General features: G+C 41.3%; 1 protein-coding gene across 4 annotated transcripts; it reads right to left on the bottom strand.

Annotated features, from left to right (window-relative positions):
- Positions 1-254: 254 nt before the first annotated feature.
- lzts3b (leucine zipper, putative tumor suppressor family member 3b) lies at positions 255-19,861 on the bottom strand. Of its 4 annotated transcripts, none has more exons than XM_050052232.1 (8): positions 19,762-19,861; positions 10,150-11,112; positions 8,665-9,135; positions 8,411-8,578; positions 8,149-8,277; positions 7,610-7,801; positions 7,114-7,344; positions 255-3,385 (listed from the first exon to the last, which is right to left on the bottom strand). In XM_050052232.1, the coding sequence occupies exons 2-8, from the start codon at positions 10,993-10,995 to the stop codon at positions 2,300-2,302; spliced, it is 3,123 nt and encodes a 1,040-aa protein (XP_049908189.1). In that variant the 5' UTR covers positions 10,996-11,112; positions 19,762-19,861; the 3' UTR covers positions 255-2,299. The 4 variants fall into 4 exon arrangements, with proteins under 4 accessions (XP_049908189.1, XP_049908188.1, XP_049908190.1 ...); XM_050052231.1 differs by lacking the exon at positions 19,762-19,861 and adding an exon at positions 16,329-16,497; XM_050052233.1 differs by lacking the exon at positions 19,762-19,861 and adding an exon at positions 16,287-16,497 and having other exon boundaries at positions 10,150-10,987.
- Positions 19,862-19,945: the final 84 nt, after the last annotated feature.

Consider the following 19,945-nt stretch of genomic DNA (forward strand, 5'->3'; position numbering starts at 1 on the left):
AGAAAAATAAGTCTGACTTTGTGGAGCAGAAATATGTTTTTTCCCCTCTTTAATCTTGTTAATCATGTCACGACCCCTGAGAATTATTCCTTAAGTGAGTCCTGAGCCCCAGGTTGAGAACCACTATTACAATATATATAATCTTGTATTCCAATATTTGGACAACTACAAATATTTCTATTGGTCAATCAAAACGTAAATTCCAGTAGACACAGGACAAATGATTTGCTCAGTGACAAAAAAGTGCTGAATTATTCACATATCTTTATTAGTTCTGCTGAATTTTAACAAAGGGGTGGTTTTAATCAAGCCAGAACAGTACTAATAACATAAATGCAAACAATAAATTTGAAACATGTATAAAATCGGTAGCATTTTGTTCTCTAAACAATGCAATACTGTAACTACATTTATCACCTACATCAAAAGGAACATCATTTTTGGACAGGGTTGCTATGATTGCACCATCATGGTAGGCCAATAGGCTATCTACACAGTTAAAAAAAACACATAAAGGAAAGCTCAAATGGCACATATTTTCTCTGTCAGTTCACCATAATATAATAACAGTAATAAAGATGATAATACTATGTAATACCTTAGAGATAAGTTAATATTCTTGAGCAACATCTTTGTATGCTGGCATAAACAACACATATAAAAGCCATGATATTCACATCTGAGTCTACTGTACATCATAACTTGTGTGTAGGACACTACATAGTGCAGTTAGCCTGAATGCTCCCGTTGAAGAGGCAGACTTTCCATTTTTCAGTTTTTTTTAACTTCCTTCTCCCCTGCTTTGTCTAAATGAACTATACAGAAGAAAGTAGAGTTTTCCAGGATATACAGACTCCCTCCGTTTGAATGTTCAGCCTCACTGCCCTTGTATCAAGCTTTGATGTACATCTTACTGTACTTAAAGCCCCCCCAAAATCCCTTTGCTCTTAATATATCTTCACTTGCTCTATTGCCACTAGTCCCTCTATCCTCAATCTCATAAGCTGAAGCTTTTCATATGTATACACACATGCACACACCCTCTCTCACACACTCTCCCTCACACACACACTCACATTTACAATCTATAACTATTATAAGTTTTCTTTCTAGTATATCATACATTCTATAAATTTTATTTTTTAACTTTGGGGACACTGACTGATTTCTCAGATTTCTTGGCTGTAAATGCACAAAGTGAACGACACAATTATCATAATAACCAAATTCAAATTGTGTGCTTCCTTTCACATTCTCCTTGCAGCTCAGTGAGAAGAAATTTGAGTCGGCAGAGCTGCGACAGCTCTCTAATGACCTCTAGTGTTTGTTTTTAGTCACTACAGTCGATCCACAATAAAGGCGAACCAGGTTCTCCCACGTCTTAAAACATATTCTCTATTCAGTCGGGGTTGACTATCTGCTAAACATATCTATTTAATTCAATTTGTAGAAAATATAAACTCTGTTGGTCTTAGTGATGTGTTCAGATGGGTCACGCATGTCAGACCCTGTGCATGAAATGACTTGAAAACTGAATCAAGGATCAGCCTGTGTGACATTTGACGTCGATATCTGCTGGGCTTTAAATGAAATAGTCCAGCCATGTGTAATACTGGTTTGCTGATATTATAATTAAAGCACTGAAAATGATAACACACTCTTGATTTTTTTTTTTTTAATCTATTCCCAGCATTTGTTATTCTCGTACACATGCTGGAGAGAATGGAGTAAGGCGCTCTCTGGCCAAAAATGCAAGTTAACATCACACACTCCGACCACTATTTCTACTTTTACATAACCAGTGACACAGACTTACAATGAATAAATACCGCATAATATTCTTGTTGACAATTTCTGACAATATCCCTGATTGTCTTGGTCCTTTTCTAGCATTGGGCATTAAATGACCCCTGTATTAGTGCTGTCATTTAAACATTGTCATTTAACATTTTGCTATTCTGCCATTCATCAGTGTGGCACACTTCTCATGAACGCTGATCAGGTAGGATGTAGTAGTGTGCAACTAGTGAGAGAAAGGCTGCTTAGGAGGTTGTAAAATCATTGATAGATTGAATGAGGTTCAACTTCCTGTTCAGATGATCTGCTTTTTACTGTTAATGTCAGAGTTGGCCTTTGTTGCTGTTTAGTGTCAATAGTTGCTTTGAAAAGTATGTCAGACTGTACTGATTTATTCTATTGTAGACTGAAATGTTTTTCAACTGTATGCTGAAGTAGTTTTGTGTCAGAGGCCTTGTCACTGTGAGCGTTTTGAACTGGCCAATTTGTCATGGAGCTGTCTCTATATCTCAGTGGACTCTATCCTCTCCAGGCGTGAGGGTCCTGCCCAGGGATTGGCCAGCTGGTGGAGAGAAGGAGGGCCCTTCTGGTCTTCACAAGGTGGGGAGATGGTCAGGGCGATGGGGCCAGGGAGAGAGGGTGGGGGCTGAGGAGACAAAGGTGAGAGGGCTGGTGGTGGAGGTGGAGAATTGGAGGAGGTGGGGGAGGTGGTGGTGGTTGTAGTAATAGTGGTGGTTGTGGACGTCGTGGTCGGTTTGGCTCCCAGCTGGCTCATACGTTTTTCCAAAGCTTGGTTCTTCTGCAGTGTTTCCACATAGCTGAGCTGCAGCTGTGCCTGGTATTTCAAAACCCGCTCCTTCTCGTCCTGCCAGGTGTGTCGCTCCTGGTCGAAGTTGAGGGCCTGACGTTCCCTTTGCTGCCGCTCCAGACGCAATGCAGCCTGCAGCTGCTCCAGTTGCCTGCGCAGCTCCCCTGCCTCATCCCAGTGACCCTCCTGGCCTCGCTGTTGCTGGTGGCCATCCTGACGCAGTTGCACCTCCTGGCAGAGTTGGGCCTCATGACGTAGCTGGGCTTCTTGTCGCATTTGGGCCTCATGGCAGAGCTGGGCCTCCTGACGGAGCTGCACCTCTTGGCGCAGCTGTGCTTCTTGGCGAAGTTGGGCTTCATGGCGGAGGTGAGCCTCCTGGCGAAGCTGGGCGTCCTGGCGGAGTTGGGCCTCTGGTCGGATTTGGGAATCCTGACGCATTCGCATGTCCTGCTGCATGTGGGCATCTTGCCGCTGCTGCACGTCACGCCACTGAGCTTCTTCGCGTTGCTGCCTCTCCTGTCTCTGAGCCTCCTGCCTTTGGGCTTTAGCTTCATCACTCTGAAGACTCAGCAGGGTGTCAGATGTGGGGGTGAGAGAGTTGGTTGAGGGCTCACTGGGGTTACGTGGGCAGTGGACAATTCCCCACGGTGGCAACAGTCCTGCAGCAGCTAAGTTCGGGCTCATAACAACTTCTGCTCCTCTGCTCACTTCACTCAGAGCCCGCTTCAAACTGAGCACCTCAGCCTCAAAAACACCCAGCTTCTCTCTGAGGATGGACACCTGTGGAAAGAAAAATATAAGATATCACAGGAAAATATAATTTAGTTCTTAATGAGGTATTTGATTTTCAATATATGTCAAGTCAATTCAAAGTCAGCATTCTTTAAGGTGCACAATCACACACAAGGTGCCTTCCAGTGATGCCCCACAAGGGGGGACCAGGGGTTCGACATTACTGTTTTTAAAAAGCTGTGGATCACTCACTTATTAAGCTTGTGTAAACATAGTGATAACTTGTGAAACAAGACAACCTAAGGCACCCATTGGTACCATCCATGTTGACATAGATTGTTGGGAAGGTGGCAAAATAACACTCTTAAGTAACAACTAGCATGACCATTTTAAAAGGGTCCCTTGAACTGTCACTTCAAGATATCTGAATGAACAGGGGTGCTATGGGTACCCACGAGTCTTCCCTAATCTTGAGGCTTGTTCCCAGTAAATGTTTAGCTCTGTACAATCAGTGTACTCTATTAAATTAAAGGTGTATATGTCTTTTTAAGGACAAGGACAATCAGCATATTTGAAGAACAATGAATTGCCTAAAACATACAGATACATAATACATTAAAATGACAATGATTGTTGTGGAACTCCAAATGTTAACTGTACCTGTATTATGCACATCAGATAATTAGTAGCATTAACTGTAAAATAAGAAACCAAAGTATAGTAGTATGCAATTCCTTAACTCCCATATTGAAATAGCCTATATACTTAAAGAGCATACACGAAGGCCTGAAATTTGGTTATGGCTTTTAGTTTTAATCTGCCACCAAGATTTTCAGGAGCCCCCATCTGGCCACCCCTACAAAAAAATCCTCATGTCTCCTACACTAAAATAGAATAAAAGATCAAAACAGCAGCACACAAAAACATAAGCATAAATAGTGTTCATAGTTATATACATAAACACAGATGATGTGCAAAAACATTAAACAAATATGCATCCAGCTGTGCTTGATGTACATGCATGCATGAATGCAAGCATGCACATGTGTATGCTTTACATTTGCACACTCAAAATAGGATTGTATGACTGATAGCTGCAGTGATGGATGATTGTACTATCGTTTGTCGGACCAGTCAGTTGTATCAGGTTAGACTATAGTATACACAAAAAAAAGTGGGCGCTGCAAGATAGTGGGATGGCAATCAATTTAGTCCAGGCTATTAGCATATTAAAGCTGTTGTCTGACATCATTTCATCATCATCATCATTTTTATTAAACTATTATTTAAACATGCTGATGAACTTAAATCTGTCATCTTTTTGATTAATGTTGCAGAGTGTTTTCATGGTGAATCATGTGAATACCTTTTTTGTAACACATGAAGAACAGTGAATTGTAAGTTGCCTGAGATAAAAGCTTGAGAAAAAATCATAAACTGTGTCTAAAAAGAGATAATATTGCTCTTAAATGTTCTGCATCTTTAGTATAAGAGCACACATCACATATACATATCATATGTGTGTGATCTGCTTATGAGCTCACGCAGCACAAAGGGAAAAATTGCTGCAGCTGTAATGTATAATGTTGCCCAATCCTCAATTTGTCCTAGTCTCCTTGCCAAGTTTCTGGAATCCCTTCGAAGGATTTTGAGGATTTAAACGCTCAACAATCTAGATTTAGTGGTAAACATCCCAATCCTGCAATCTTGCTTGTTGTAAACTGTATTTTGACTGCTTTGGATAGTAATCAACATTGCATTGCTCTTTTTTTAGACCCCTCTAAAGCCTTTGATAAAGTAGACCATTCCCTGCAACCACACAAGATTTTCAACTTAGGCCTGGGATAATGTGAGCCTTACATCCCACAGCTTGTGGTACGTTTCATGCATTTTGGGATAATATGTGACCATCATTTTTAAACATAGCTGATGGAGATTCTGGTCAGCATGTATAGTAAGAATAATGTCCATACTACTAATGTACTTTACTAATATAAATACTACTAATATGCAAAATGCAATAGATCAGATTTTCCAACCAGACACTGAAACAAACTATTTGGCTTTAAATTCATTTTATAACCCTCACTGTATTATTAGAAAAGGCATCAAATTTGGCTGACTGGTGACCAAAGCACATATAAGTTATATAATATAATATATGTTGGCCTCCAAAAAAAAAAAAAAAAAAAAAGACAATCCTTGATGCTCTTCATGATGAAATGATAATAAGACTGACTGTGACGGTCACAGCCACACATGGTGACGTTTTTCCAATCCACACTCTTTAAACACATTTATAGTCAACTCAATTTTGTTATCTACACAGGTTATTTTCATTTATGGTCACCCATACCTGAACAATTTACATCACACAGTTGGTTTGATTTAGAATCTGTTTATTTGCTTTTAACCTTACATTGTTTAATTTAAGTGTACATTCTAGCATTGTAGGGTTATACAGGCAAATTGTTTGATATTAATCATTTGTTTCTTTGTCTTTGAGTTACCATGATGGTTTGGGGAGGGAGGTCCCTTCCTGGTGCGGCAAAAGGTTTTGGTTTGGGTTTTGGGTTTAGTTTGTTTCTCTTTGAGTTTAGTTGCAGTTGCCATCCATTTTGGTTACCCCTTGTGTATTATTTGGTTTGGCCAAGCCATCATATATGTGCCATTTGGACAAGTCAGTTTGTTCTGTTAACACCTTGTTTAGTTATTATATTGAGTATAGTTATGTTGACCTCTTTTATGGGCCTAGTCACTCATTTCTTGGTTTGTAATTTTTCATGCATTTTTTGGGGGGTAAATAAAAACCCATGATTTTGTCAACAACTCCTGTGTCCTTGTTGCCTCACTGCCTGGTCCTTGACACTGACGTACTCTCAAAATATTAATGCTCATGAATTAACCTACTTAGTTATCTTGACCAAAATGGAGTGAATCAAAGCTTTACAATACAATCTATGCACATAATATTGGGACAAAATCCTACAGTATTTCTCTGTCTCCAATTTTCAGTCCTTGGTTGCTGCAAACACATGTTTTCAGATGCTGGGCTGGCACTGGTTTCTGTTCACTTATAAACTCCTATACACAAGATACCATCATATCTGAGATCTTACAGTGAAAGGGTTTTATCAGAGACACTTAAAGAAGTATTTCACTGCTGGAAAGATGGTCTTTTCATAAGACTGGGCTGTCTAGGCTGTGTTTAGGCTGCTGGACTGTCGGTCAGTCACAGGTTATGTTAACCTTTGCACAATTTGCATTTGTATTTATTTAGATTTCACCTTCTGTTTGCATTATTGTATTTCCCAGCATCCCTTATTCCATTTTTAACACGGTTTTAATGTTTAAGCACCTTTGACAAAAAAAGTTGGACTTTACTGTTTGTATATTTATCTTCAATTTGTATTTTATATTATCCAAAGCATAGTATTCATTATTCCTATTCCCAATCTGTAGTTAGAGCAGCAGCCCTAGAGCCAGTGAAAATTGAGCTGATTAAAAAATGGCAAAGTATCCCTTTTAATGTGGTTTTAAGTGGTCTGTATACTGAATTATGGGATACCAGGAAGCCCTATGTTTTGGTTACAATGCCAATTCAGAAATCTGATGAATAACCTGACTAATAGTAAATTATTTTTATTACGTTTGGAGAGTTTAAATGGATTTTTATGTTTTGTAAACAATCCATCTGTTTGTGTTTTACTGTTATTTATAACCCTCAGTGGTAAACCCTGCTGTGTGTTAATTAACGTGTAATTGGAAAAACCCACCTCTGACAGAGTCCTCCTCAGCTCTCCCTCACACTTCTCCAGCTCCAGACTCTTGGTGCTGTAGGAGTCCTTCAGGCCCAGCATGGTCTCCTCCCGCTCCCTCAGCTGGGCGTTGAGCTCCTTCAGCTGGCCTCTCAGGGCCACCATCTCTCCAGCTCGCTGGGTCACTTCAGCCTGACTCTCCCTCAGCTGCTGCTTCAGCAGGGAGATCTCTCCTGCCTTCTGGCACACCTGCCACATGAAGAATGAGTGAATAAGTGAGTGGTATATCTTTTTTTTATAGTAGTGTTTTTAGTAAATATGCTCCCTATCCCATTGCATACAAGTGGGCTGCTTGAGTACACAAACTCACAGTCATAGGCAGCTTCACACACACACACACACACACACACACACCCTTATACTCAGTGCTCCACTGCTCAGTCTACCATGATGTAACCCTGATAACATTTTACTGAACTAGTCAAGCGCACCAACTCATATACTCATATCTCACCTCCCACTTGGTCTCCTCCAGACGAGGCAAGATGTCAGCCTGCTCCTTCCTGTAATCCAGACACTTTCTCTCCAGCTCCTCTCTCTGGGCCAACAGAGCCGCCATCTCCTCCTGGAGCCTCCTCTTGTCCTGGGACAGACGGCTTATCTGGGCCTGCAGGGCAGTCTGGGAGCGCTGAGCACGACGGGTAACCTGCAGAACAAAATGGACAAATACAGTGTATCCATCTGTATGTGGATCATATATATACAGATCCTGCAATGGCAAAATTTAGACTTGTTAAATGTTGTATACCTGGGGATGATTTGGTCTAAATGCCTTTTAGATAGTGTTGTTAATGAATGAATGTAAACCCACTATGAGTGTCTCAAAAGCATACATTTTTTTCTCTGTGTATATTCATGTGTTGCTCTTCAGCACTGCTTCTTCAACAAGGACATCCTGTTGTTACATTTGGACTCAAGATGCTTGTAAAGAAAAATAAAGTGCATCGACATCCGGCGGATGTTTAGCTGGATCAAAATAAGCAGTGAGGTCACCTGCTGCAGGCGCGAGGCGTAGTTTTGTCTCAGCTCGTCCATCTGTCGCTCCCAGACACGTTGTTTCTCCTCAAACACCTGAATGATCGCTGCCTCACTTTGGTCCAGGTTTCTGCGCATATGCTGCACCTGGTAGAAAAGAAAAGGCCAAGGAGCAGCTGGTTAGTGTGAGTAGTAATGGTGGATTAAAATCCAACTTGGATGACAAAATGTGAGACTATCAAATAAACTGCTCATCAAACATTTCTGAATGGCCTCTGACCTCTTGCTCTTTCTCCCATAAGCGGTCCTCCAAGTCCTGGATGATGTCATCGGAGGAGGGGGAAGGGCGTAGAGGTGCTGGGGCATCACTCAGGTGGCTCAGCCTCTGATAGGACGAGGAGCTCTTTCCTGAGGAGGACCGGCCACTGTCTGAGGCACTGAGACCGTTCTGGAGGAGAGAACCACATCAAGATACATTAAAGATGATGTTGACAGCGAGGTAGCAGACTAAGTGAGAATGGATGAAGGCCTCACCTGGTAACCAGGCTTTTCCAGCTTGTCCAGACCTGCAGTTGCCCCAACCATGCCCAATCTGTTGATGTGGCTGGTGGAAGCACTGAGAGGCCCCAGGACTGCTGGGGGCCCACAACCGGACCCTGAGCCTGTATAGGTGGGCAGGCTGGTCAGGGAGTTCCTCCCTGAGTCAGACATCCCTCCCTGAACCACTTCATTACCATTTCCCCCAGCCTCACTTCTGCTGACCCTCACTGGGCTGTCCTGGTCCAGGAGCAGGGCCTCTGGGACCTCTCCTGATTCTCCTCCTGCTCCGTCCCTGCCTCTCCTGCCTCCTCTGCTCTCACTGAACCCTTCACTCCTTGCCTCAGTCTTGCCCTCGCTCCCAGCCCCTCCTGCCTGCCCCACCAGGTTCTGCATGGAGTGGAAGCTCTTGGGAACCACCGGCTTGAAGGCAGAGGGACGAACAAGGCCTGAGTTGTTCTGCATCGCCTACGAGAGAGATGGAGGAAGGAGGGGAAGACAGTAAGAGAAATAAGAGATACACGAATGCAGCTCAGAGACAAAAGTACACTGTGGTAAAAGATTCAATGATAAAATTCAGTGCTGTGGTGTGTTGAGCATGATAACACAATATGGGACATGCATCATACATGTTATGATATATGTGGAACTGCTGTAGATGCACTTGGTTTATTTTTTGAGGTACTTTTTGAGGCCAGATAGCATAAATCATGAATTTGCAGGTAGGGTTTTAGATTATTTTCAACACCTATCTTGCCTGGGTCCAGACCTTTGAATCCGCCTGCTCCACCAAGTTGACTTATTCGTCTGGCACCATGACATGAACATTTCTCGGTTAAAAAGCAATCGATCCAATGAGTGCCGTGGGGGGACCTACGATAAGCCAATCAGCGCCAAACTGCTGTTTTCAAGTTGTTGTCAAGCTGAAACCAAATGAGGAGTAATAACAACAATGGCAAACGCTATAAAGTATTCTGAATCTGAATCTGAATCTGAATCTATAGACGAGACAGACTCTGCTACTGAAGCTGTTCTAAATCGTCAGGTCTTCTCAATATCGCCTGACATCGTAGTTTGTTTTAACTTTGCTCTGCTCTGCTCTTAAAACACCAGCAAAGCCAGTATGTTGGCATGGTTACACATCAGCGTCAGCTTCAAATTGCGTTAGATTTGTTGGTTTCTAGTGATTGATTAGGAAGAATCGAATCCCCCTCAACCACGGAAATCTGTCAGAATGGATGTAATATCAGACTGAAGATGGAAATGGAGTGTAAGTTGACAATTCTGTCTGATATCCGGCAAATAAACTATAACAAGATGTCCATAAAATGTCATTGGTGGCTATAATCATTCCTCTTATCCATACTGGCTCTGAGATGATCACTTTAGTTCTCGTTCAGCCAAAGCTAATATATGATTTCAGCAGTTTTACATCGACGATGGACCCCAGGTTTGGAACCACTGTCCTAAATCTTAAAGTACCTGCTCCAGTTTTCCCGACACTGGCAGGATCTTGGGCGGGTTGTGGTTCGGAGGGTTATGGCTGCCTGGATTGTTCTCACTGTCACCTCTGGCGGCTGCCATCTCTCTGTGCTGGTGTTGGTTCATGCCAACGCTGTTCTTCTCGTTTGCTCCTCGGCCCACAATGTTCCCACAAACATCCAAACCTGCAGCCTGCATCTCCCTCTCTCTCTCCCTCTCCATCCTCTCGTTCTCCAGCCTCTCTCGTTCCCTCTCCCTCTCCCTTTCTCTCTCTCGCTCCCTCTCCCTTTCTATCTTCTCCCTCTCGATCCTCTCTCTTTCCCTCTCCCTGGCTCTCTCCCTCTCCCGCTCCCTCTCCCGCTCCAGCCTCTCCCTCTCCACTCGTTCCCGCTCCCTCTCCCGGTTCCTCTCCCTCTCTCGCTCCCTCTCTAACCTTTCTCTGTCCCAGTCTCGGTCCCGGTCCCTGTCTCTACCCCTCTCACGCTGCCTCTCCCTCTCCCTCTCCCACTCCCTCTCCCGCCTGCCTGCTCCGTTGCCACACTCCAACTGGTTGTTGTTGGACGGGGCCGTCATGGTACATTCAGTGTTGGTGGAGGAGGCTGTTTCGGTGGGCCGGTCAGTCCCAGTACAGGTCCCAGTCCCAATACTAACACTCCCACGTTCATCGCTAGAAGCCGTCCCGTCTGATATAGTCGCCGGAGGGCGGGGCAGACGCTCTGCGCTGCAGCTGCGGTCGGCAGGGCAACGGCGAGAGAGAGGAGGTGCTCGTGGCAGGGTGGTCCTCGTGCCCACAGACTTCATGGCAAACTCCTGCTCTCCTGCCACCCCACTGCCAACACTGCCCATAGTGGGGGTCAAAGGTCAGGGATTAGAGGTTAGGAGTCAGGTTTGGGGAGGGTCACAGATACATTTGGAAGTAGTGTGGGTCATCACAACCTAATGCAGGTAGTGGGGGCACACACACTAGAGGAACACAGAAAAACGAAAGGAGTTATACAATATTGTAATTGCATAATAACTAGTTATACAATAATAGCTAATGCAGAATAGACTCCAACCCACATACAGGGGCAGCGTGGTCCTCCCACCATGATAAAAATGAAACAGGTCTGACAGAAAAGTTTGGACAAATATCTGTATCGTTAGTGTATGAATAAGAGTCAAAATAAAACCTGTCCTCCAGTTTAATGATAAAATCAACAGTGTTACTTTCTGTTTATGGGGTACACTTTGTAGATAAGAGTGAGGACACTCAGAGTTACTTTTGGCTGTTTTGTTAAGTGCATAAGTGAAGGGATGTGGGGCAAAGAGATCGCTCAAACTAATACAGTGCAAAACAGAAATTACACCACATTTTGTGTCCATTAGCCGCATTAATCTGGAGGAAGGTATTCGTCTGTTTGCATTTTGTGGACATAAATACAGGAACACCTGTGTACAACAGGTTTACAGTTTTTCTCATTTGCTTTGGCTCAATTCTTAAATGATTTTTTTGTTCAAAACAATAAGTTCAAATCTCTGCACAATTAGTTTGTTGTTCACAACAGTTTTGAATTTCTCATTTATGCAAGCAAATTGCATGTGTTTTGGCATATGTGTGTAAAAGAGTAAGTATAACTGTCTTCAGTTTGCGCAATAACCACTTGCACTTGCCGATCAGAGCTGATACTCAATAATATTGTCATACTCTTCACAACTTCTTAACATTCTCCCATCGTTTGAGCCATCACATGCAAAATGATCCATTCAGTTATCAAAATCTGGCAAACATACATGCATATTCCATAAATATGGACTGACATGGAATGACTGTGATGTTTGCTAAAAAGGCAAATTACCTGCCAGGTGACAGTGATAAATCTTAATCTGGTCACTGTATGTAACTTATGAAAGATCAAAGGTGAATTTTTAGTGTACAGTAAATTTAATAAACTGCTACACAAATAAATTAACTGCAAACATACAAATGTGCATATCCCTTTTTCTGTGTACTATAGCACTGTACAGTACTGACTTTTCCAAGTAAACTTTTACCCACTCTTGAAATCAGAATCTACAAAGCTCAGTGTGATACACAACAGCATTCAGATAGGCAAACTAACATTCTTGTATATTACAGTAAGCAGTCAGAGACAACAAAACATAGAACAAAACAGAGATTTATATATAAAAAACATTTCCAGAGTTGACTGCCATGGTACTGCCAACACGATCGCAAAACAGTTTTTCAATTTGGTGGAACTGGCCCTCAATCTGACAGAACTGCTAGGTTTTTCAGCATGGATGAAATGTTTGGGTTGAGTTACTTCCTTGTGCAGACATGCAAAACAGTTGTGATGTCCCATGAACCAGTTGTGACAATGCACTTACAGTTTAGAGAATGTTAAGGTTGTTTCAAAAAATGAGCCAAAGAGACCGAGAAACGCTGTGATACAATAGAAAACAACAGCCCTGCAGTAAATCACGTCTTTGTGAAGTTAATAATGCTCAGTTTTCATTCGATCTGTATCAGATAGATCTTGCTTTGCTTCCTCATTGTATAAGGATCCACAGATCTTTCCACATTAAGATATTTTTCACCCTATTAAAACCAATATCTAGAAGATAATTTAAAGATATACTATTCAGGATTTTCCTAAAAAGACAATGTATGGAATCATATTGAAGGAATCCCTCTCACATGTCCTTAATGACAAGTGTGTGGTGGTGTATTTTTTTGTAGAGACTCTGCCCTCTGCCTGTGTTTTCTTATTTTCTTCTTATTTTCTGTGTTAGGGATGTTTATGGGCGTGTACCCCCACAGTGCTCAAGTGAGGTCAGGGCTTTATAAAAGGTAGTGACCAGGTGCCAGACTTTAAGCAGCAGGCACCAAAAAACGCAAATATAATGAGGTAAAACACCAAATGAGAGTGAATCTGGGGTTCCTTTTTACTGGCACTTTCAATGGCAAGTGTGTTTACAAGCAGCTACAGGCAATCCTGCATAGTATACCTTTAAGAGGTAAACCATATGGGCTTTTCATATTTAATAAAGGCGACAAAATACGGACTTGACTGTAAAGCATTGCTATTTCACCAAACAAGAAACTATTTAATGATGTATGTATATGTTGTACTGGCCATACGACAAATATGTATATTCATTTTGGTGGCCAAAAAATGTGTATTATCCCACATTTGAGATCAATTACACACCAGAGAGGTTGCACTCCCTGTTTTAACAGTTATTGCAAATCCATATAGACATATTTAGGATGTGGTTTTAGGATAGAGGTGTGTAAAAAGTACTTTCAACTCTAATTGCAGATACAGATCATATAAAATCAAAATCAGGTTCATAAGCAATTCATGTAAAACTAGTTAAAGTCACAATATATCAAGCTGATAAAAGTATGTTTATGGCTGTTAAGAGGTCTATTTAATTCTATGATAACTTTTTAAGCTGTAGTCATTGGTGGCGTATTAGACTGCTTAACAAAACAACTGGAATACTTTACATTAAAGTACAGTACAACCCAACACAAAAATACCACAAACTACAGCCCGAAAGCTTTGTCAACACTTTTCTAGAACAGTCTCAATATCAACATCTATACACTGTAAATCCATAAGGATCTGCTGCAGTGCTGTTGTATTGGTTTGCACGAGGCTGTAGTGTACAGGTATTCCTATAGATGGGTCCATCCCCTGAGTATACCCTCAGTGCCAGTTTATTAGGTACCCCTAGCTAAAAATAACGCAATCTAGTACAACAATCCTGCAATGAATCCTACCTTCATTAATGTTATAATGTTAAGTTTCTTTTGTTTAAAATGTTTTGGAGAGGTGTTGATTCAATGTCACAGATGTAGTTTGTAGTGCTGTTGAATTGTACTATGTTGTATTGCATCCTGTATCAAAATCTAACATGGAGCCGTTACTATTTATTACACTGTCAGTTGATAAAATAATCCATGAAGAATATTCTTGAGCAAATTCATGTTTAATCAAATAAGCACAAGCTAAGTGACAGTTTAGGTACACTGGTTTGTTTCGTGGGATCAGGGCAAACTGTTTTGAGGGATTGTGAGTCTGGGCCCTTATCTGGCCTTGGTTACACAGAGAGGTGTTTCTAATATCTAGTGTACCCTTGCTGATACAAATGGGGTGAACAAAATATTAGAAACACCTCTCAGGATAATGGAATACTAATCAACAACACCACAGCCTCCAAAATGACCATCAACACCTTTCTAAAACTTTTAATGGATTCATTGCAGGGCTGTTGTGTTAGACTTTTTTGCTCGTATTTTCACTGGTTTAATCAAAGATCTGAGACTTTTTTTGTTATCCATTCAATAGATTTATGTCTCTCAAATTTTGGTCACAAATTTGCTGTCTTAGTGTGCACTCATCCTTTTCTAGGATAATCCATCCACCTGACAGGTGTGGCTGATTAAACAGCATCATTACTAGCCAGGTGTGCCTTGGGATGGTCACAATAATTGGCTGCTCTAAAACGTGCAGTTTGATCACACAACAAAACGCCACAGATGTAAAAAAGTTTTAACGGAGCGTCCCACTGGCACGGTGACTGCAGGAATGTTCACCAGAGCTGCTGCCCGTGAACTGAATGTTCATTTCACTACCATAAACCGTCTCCAATGTTGTGTCTGAGAATTTGGCAGTACATCCAACCGGCCTTACAACCCCAGACCACGTGTAACCACACCAGCTCAGGACCTCCACATCAGCCGTCCTCACCTGCAAGATCTTCTGAGACCAACCACCTGGACACCTGATGCAACAACTGGTTTACCCAACTAAGGACTTTCTGTACAAACTGTACAAACCGTCACAGGGAAGCTCATCTGCATGCTCGTCTTCCTCACCAGGATCTCGACCTTACTGCTGTTTGTCATTGTAACCAACATTTCTAACATTCCGACAGTCAGTGTGCCAACGTCACGCTCCCTCAAAACTTGTGTTGAGTGATCAAACTGCACATTTTAGAGCGGCCTTCTATTGTGACCATCCCAAGGCACACCTGGGTAATAATGATGCTGTTTAATCTGCATTTTGATGTGCCACACCTGTCTTGAAGGAGGAGAAGTGCTCACTGTCACAGATTTTAACAAATTTACAACCAAAATTCAAGAGAAATATACCTACTGAGTGCATAAAAAGTTCTAGATCTTTTACTTAAACCTGTGAAAATGGGAGCAAAAACAAAAGTACTGCATTTAAATTCTTGTTCGGAGTATTTTTAGCTTGGTGTACCTAATAAATTGGCCACTCAGTGCACATTCAGAGGCTGTTGTTTGCAGTGTAGTTGAACCATATCGCATTATACCGAGAGGTGTTTCTAGTATTCTGTCAAGTGTCCCATTTATATCAGCAAGAGCAGACTAAATATTAGAAACACCTCTCAGAGGGGTGCAGGATGCTGACCATGTAACGGCAACATCCATCCATTTGAGTCTGGCACATCATCTACAACTCTCTAGCCAGTCAGGGTCTCCAAAAGTCTAAAAATATGCCCCAAAATACTGAGACACCTCTAAGTGTAAGGCAAAACAACATCAACACAAACTGCAGCCTCCAAAATCAACTTCATGGAGGTGGTATTTACTGCAGGATTGTTGTAGGTGTACCTAATAAACTGGCTGTGCTGTATATAGGCTATTATGTTTATATGGCTGTAGTATGTAGCCATCAACAGCGTTTAGGTATTGAAGAGCTCCCTCACATATGAACATGCACATCACCAAAATCGTACAGTAGCATAACAGATAGATAGATAGATAGATAGAGACGCAGTCATGCCAGTGCACCTCCCCTTCTCAGCCCATTTACTAGAGGTTTACTTCCACTTGGGTGAATAGTAGTAGTAGTAAAATACACTGCCTATCTATGTGCTGCTCTGCCTCAATCCCCTCCCCTCACGACTCCCCCTCTCTCCCTTTTTCTCTGCATCCCTGGGCGGCAAGGGCGGCTTTAGCAGCATCCGCATCAAGACCTGAATCGACTGCGCTCCCAAACAATTACTCGCTAGGCCCCGTGACGGGAAACAAACGCACGACCCTCGCTGAATCAAAAAATACATCCAGATTAAAATTCACAGCGTCATTGACATTGACGACAGCGGCTTTGATTTACCGATTGTAGCATCCTGGCGGTCCATCATCAAAGGCTACTCACTATTTTGCAGCTCCGCGGGTTTGTAAGATGGCAGCCTCAATAAACAATATTGTCACAAGACAGCAACGTCAGTCCTGGTCGGCCGGGCTCTGAATTATCCTGCGATGTTACCGTGGGTCGGTTATATTAGGGATGCTGTCTTCGACCGCTGTCAGCGTCGGATGCTGATGATGGAGTCGGTCGGTTGATACGCGCATCAGCTGAGAGACACACACCCACCTCTGGTCCCGCCCCTCCGGCTGCATGAGACAAACGCCCCCTTTTGGCATCCATCCAGTGCTCTCCCTCGGGAAAAGCCTACAGAGTCATATACAGTCCCCTGGATGGATGCATGGACGAACTGATGGATGGATGCATGGATGGATGTGGATGAGACGTTGAATGGAAAAAGTAGGGATAGCCCTCTGGATGCATCACCAGACATATGCTTGTAAGGGTTAATATTTTTAGCCTGCAGCATGTAACTAATAAAGTAATTATTATTTTTTCTATTAATATCATTATCATTGTTATCAATAGTACTATTATTAGCAATAGTATTAGTACTAGTAGTAGGCTATAATAATAATATGTATTTGTTGTTTCAGTGGCCATGCTCCAGTTTACATTTTTTTAACAGTTTGAGTCTTTCTTAGCGTCTTCACCAGCTTCACCAGTGGAGGTTGAAGTATTCAGATCTTTTACTTGAGCTAATATTACACAGTAAAAATACTACATTACAGTTAGCAAGTCCTGCATTAGAACTGTTAAAGTAAGAAATGTATTGAAAGTAAAAGCACTCAGTTCAGAAAAATGACCCCTGTGACTGTTATACTATATGTATATGTACTGTAAATAATATATTGATATAATACAAAGATAATATATGTAGTAAATAGATATAGTATATATACTAAATACTATATTATAATTACATTAGGCTTTGGAACAGCTTCCCACTGAGCATCAGATCAACTGACTCTGTTCACGTCTTTAAATCTCATCTGAAAAGGTACTGTTACAATTGATAGACTTATTGTGTGTATGGGAGTGTATGTATTTGCAGCAATGTGTATATGTATGAATGCAGGTATATATGAGTATGAGTGCTTTCAGCTCGAAAAGTCCTCCACAAATAAAGTTATTATTATTATTAATTATGCATTCATGTAAAAGCAGGATTTTCCTAGTTGGTTGTGGTGGAGCTGATTTTGTAACAGTTTTGTACAGGACTACAACAAGTTCTTATTTTCATCATGGATTCATCTGCTGATTATTTTCTCCAGTAATTGACTGATTGTTTGGTTTGCAAAAACTGTGAAAACAAAACCATTACCCAGAGCCCAGAGTGACATCCTCACAATGTTTGATTTGTCCAATGAATAGACCAAACATCAAAATGACTTGAAATTGATAAAAAAAAAAAAAAAAAACTGAAAGAAAAAGCAATACATTTTCACATTTGTAAAGCTGGAACCTTGAAATGTTTTTGGATGAAAAATGACTTAAACCATAATCAGAATATTTGCCGAGTAATTTCCTCAAATGATAATCGACTAATCGTTTCAGCTGTACATGTGCATACTGTTGGTAGTTTGATTCATAACGAATCATCATACTCTATAAGCTCTTCATATATGCAAAAATATTTATTTGTAAAGTAACTTAAGTGGTCAAATTATTGTAGGGAATAGGGATAGGGAATAGGGAAAAACAGAGAATGGCACAAAAAGAAAAGACTCAAGTAAAGTTCAAGTACCTCAAATGTGTACTTAAGGATAGTAATTGAGTAAATGTACTTTGTTACGTTTCACCTCTGATATCTACTTAAAGGTGCACCCCAGCATTTTAATCCTGTACTTCCATAAAGTTAGGCAACTTGTGAGCTGACAGATTTTTTTAAAAACAATGCTGCAAATGTGAAGATATCCTGATTTTTATTACCTGCTCAGTGCAGATCCAGAAGAAAATGTTGGCATTGTACGTTTCTGCAAATTTATTTCATATCGTATTAACGTCTCTTGACTCAAGCTACAAATGTACTGGATCCTACACTTCTTATAACTGAACTCAAAAGCCTCTTTTGTTCGGCCCATCCTGGCTGGTAAACACCCTGTTCTTTCAATCTCCACTCCCCACATGTAATAATTAATAGCATAATTAATAGTCTTAGCTATAAAAACATTTAAAAATTGGAGTGAAATGTGTTGACTGAACTTATGTAATTTAACTCAGTATTGAACACGTTGTCCTGGTTTTGTGTCCAATAAAAAGAAGGATCCTTCTGCTCCTCAGCAGTCTGTAACAGATGTGTCACTCACTCAGTCGGGTTGTGATGCACGTTGTGACTGCTTATCATCTTAACTTTGCATTTCCTCAAGGCCTCCTCTTCTTTTTCTATATTCTGTCTTATATCTGTGTGACCTGACCTTTTGTTAGATAGCAGCTTCCCTTTCCCCACTCTCTCTCTGTTTCCCCTCATATTTACTTCCAGTTTTGTTGTTTTGATATTAATACTTGATTAGTTTTTAGGGGCTTGCACACACACAACAATGCACGTTTCTTTTACCCAGTGTTTTATCCAGCTGTTCATTGTGGAGCTCTTGTTCCTGATAATTTTATAACTTTGTGTCCTGAGCGTTCTTAAATTCTCTTGGTTTGAGTGTTTCTCCTCCTCTTGGCATTTTTTACGTGCTACAACACCACTGTAAAACTACAACAAGACATTAATCTCCACTGTGAAACAGACTTCTCTGGATTTACATTTCAGTTGTTTTAAATTGTTTAAGCGTCACTTTCCCCACGTTATACTTTCTACTGTTGTATTTTAGCATTTACATAAAAGGTATTTATATGGTATTTATATCCTCACCTGCTATCTTACACCCTCATAGATGTATGGTAATAATCATCTGCACATACTGGAGCTCATTTTTCTCTTTTGCTCGTCCCTTTCTTTACCTGCTGAAGCAGTGAGCAGCGCCAGTGTGCCCCCTGCAGGGTTGGAGAGAAACATCCAAGGCCCAAAGCACACATAGGAACATCAAAAACTCAAAAGCATTTCCTTTTGTGGAAAGAAATCCTGTATACAAACATGGCAAGACTACAGGATTATGTGTGTAACTGAAGGAGATTTTGGTTCAGTTTTTATCCTCTCACTGGACACTTGTAGTTCAGTGTGATCCTCTGATATGATGCATTTACTTACTCCCAAACCCAGTTTTCTATATGTAGGTTAGGGTAGTGTGTTGTCTACCGTATGGTTAACCACTCATCTATAAACCAGTGCAATCTTTATGCTGTATACAACTGAACTGGCAAATCTCTGAAGAGGAGGCCTCTGTTTCTGTTACACTTATAGGACTGTCCACGGGGGGGCAGTGGTGTACTGGGCCTTCCACAGCTGCAACACTGCTGTAATCATGGTGGGAACAGACACTGCAGTGAGGAGTACCTGGATCTCGCAGGTCTCCTGGGATTTTCTGGCACCCTTTGGCCAGCATGAGGCGCTGTAACACCTAGCTCCTCTAAGGTGGACCCCAGCTCTTTGTATATCTCTGCCTCCACAAATAACAAAAAGCACAGAGCACACATAAAAAACCTTGTGTGAATCATACATTTTGTTTGTTTTGAAAAAT

Source organism: Epinephelus moara, chromosome 8 (assembly GCF_006386435.1).
Source record: "Epinephelus moara isolate mb chromosome 8, YSFRI_EMoa_1.0, whole genome shotgun sequence".
Taxonomy (NCBI): Eukaryota; Metazoa; Chordata; class Actinopteri; order Perciformes; family Serranidae; genus Epinephelus; species Epinephelus moara.

Coding starts and splice junctions, on each gene's coding strand:
- lzts3b (XM_050052232.1), bottom strand. CDS start 10,995: ATGGGCAGTGTTGGCAGTGGGGTGGCAGGAGAGCAGGAGTTTGCCATG. Junction 9,136..10,149: donor TGTCGGGAAAACTGGAGCAG/GTACTTTAAGAT, acceptor TCTCTCTCGTAG/GCGATGCAGAACAACTCAGG. Junction 3,386..7,113: donor TGAGGAGGACTCTGTCAGAG/GTGGGTTTTTCC, acceptor TTCTTTCCACAG/GTGTCCATCCTCAGAGAGAA.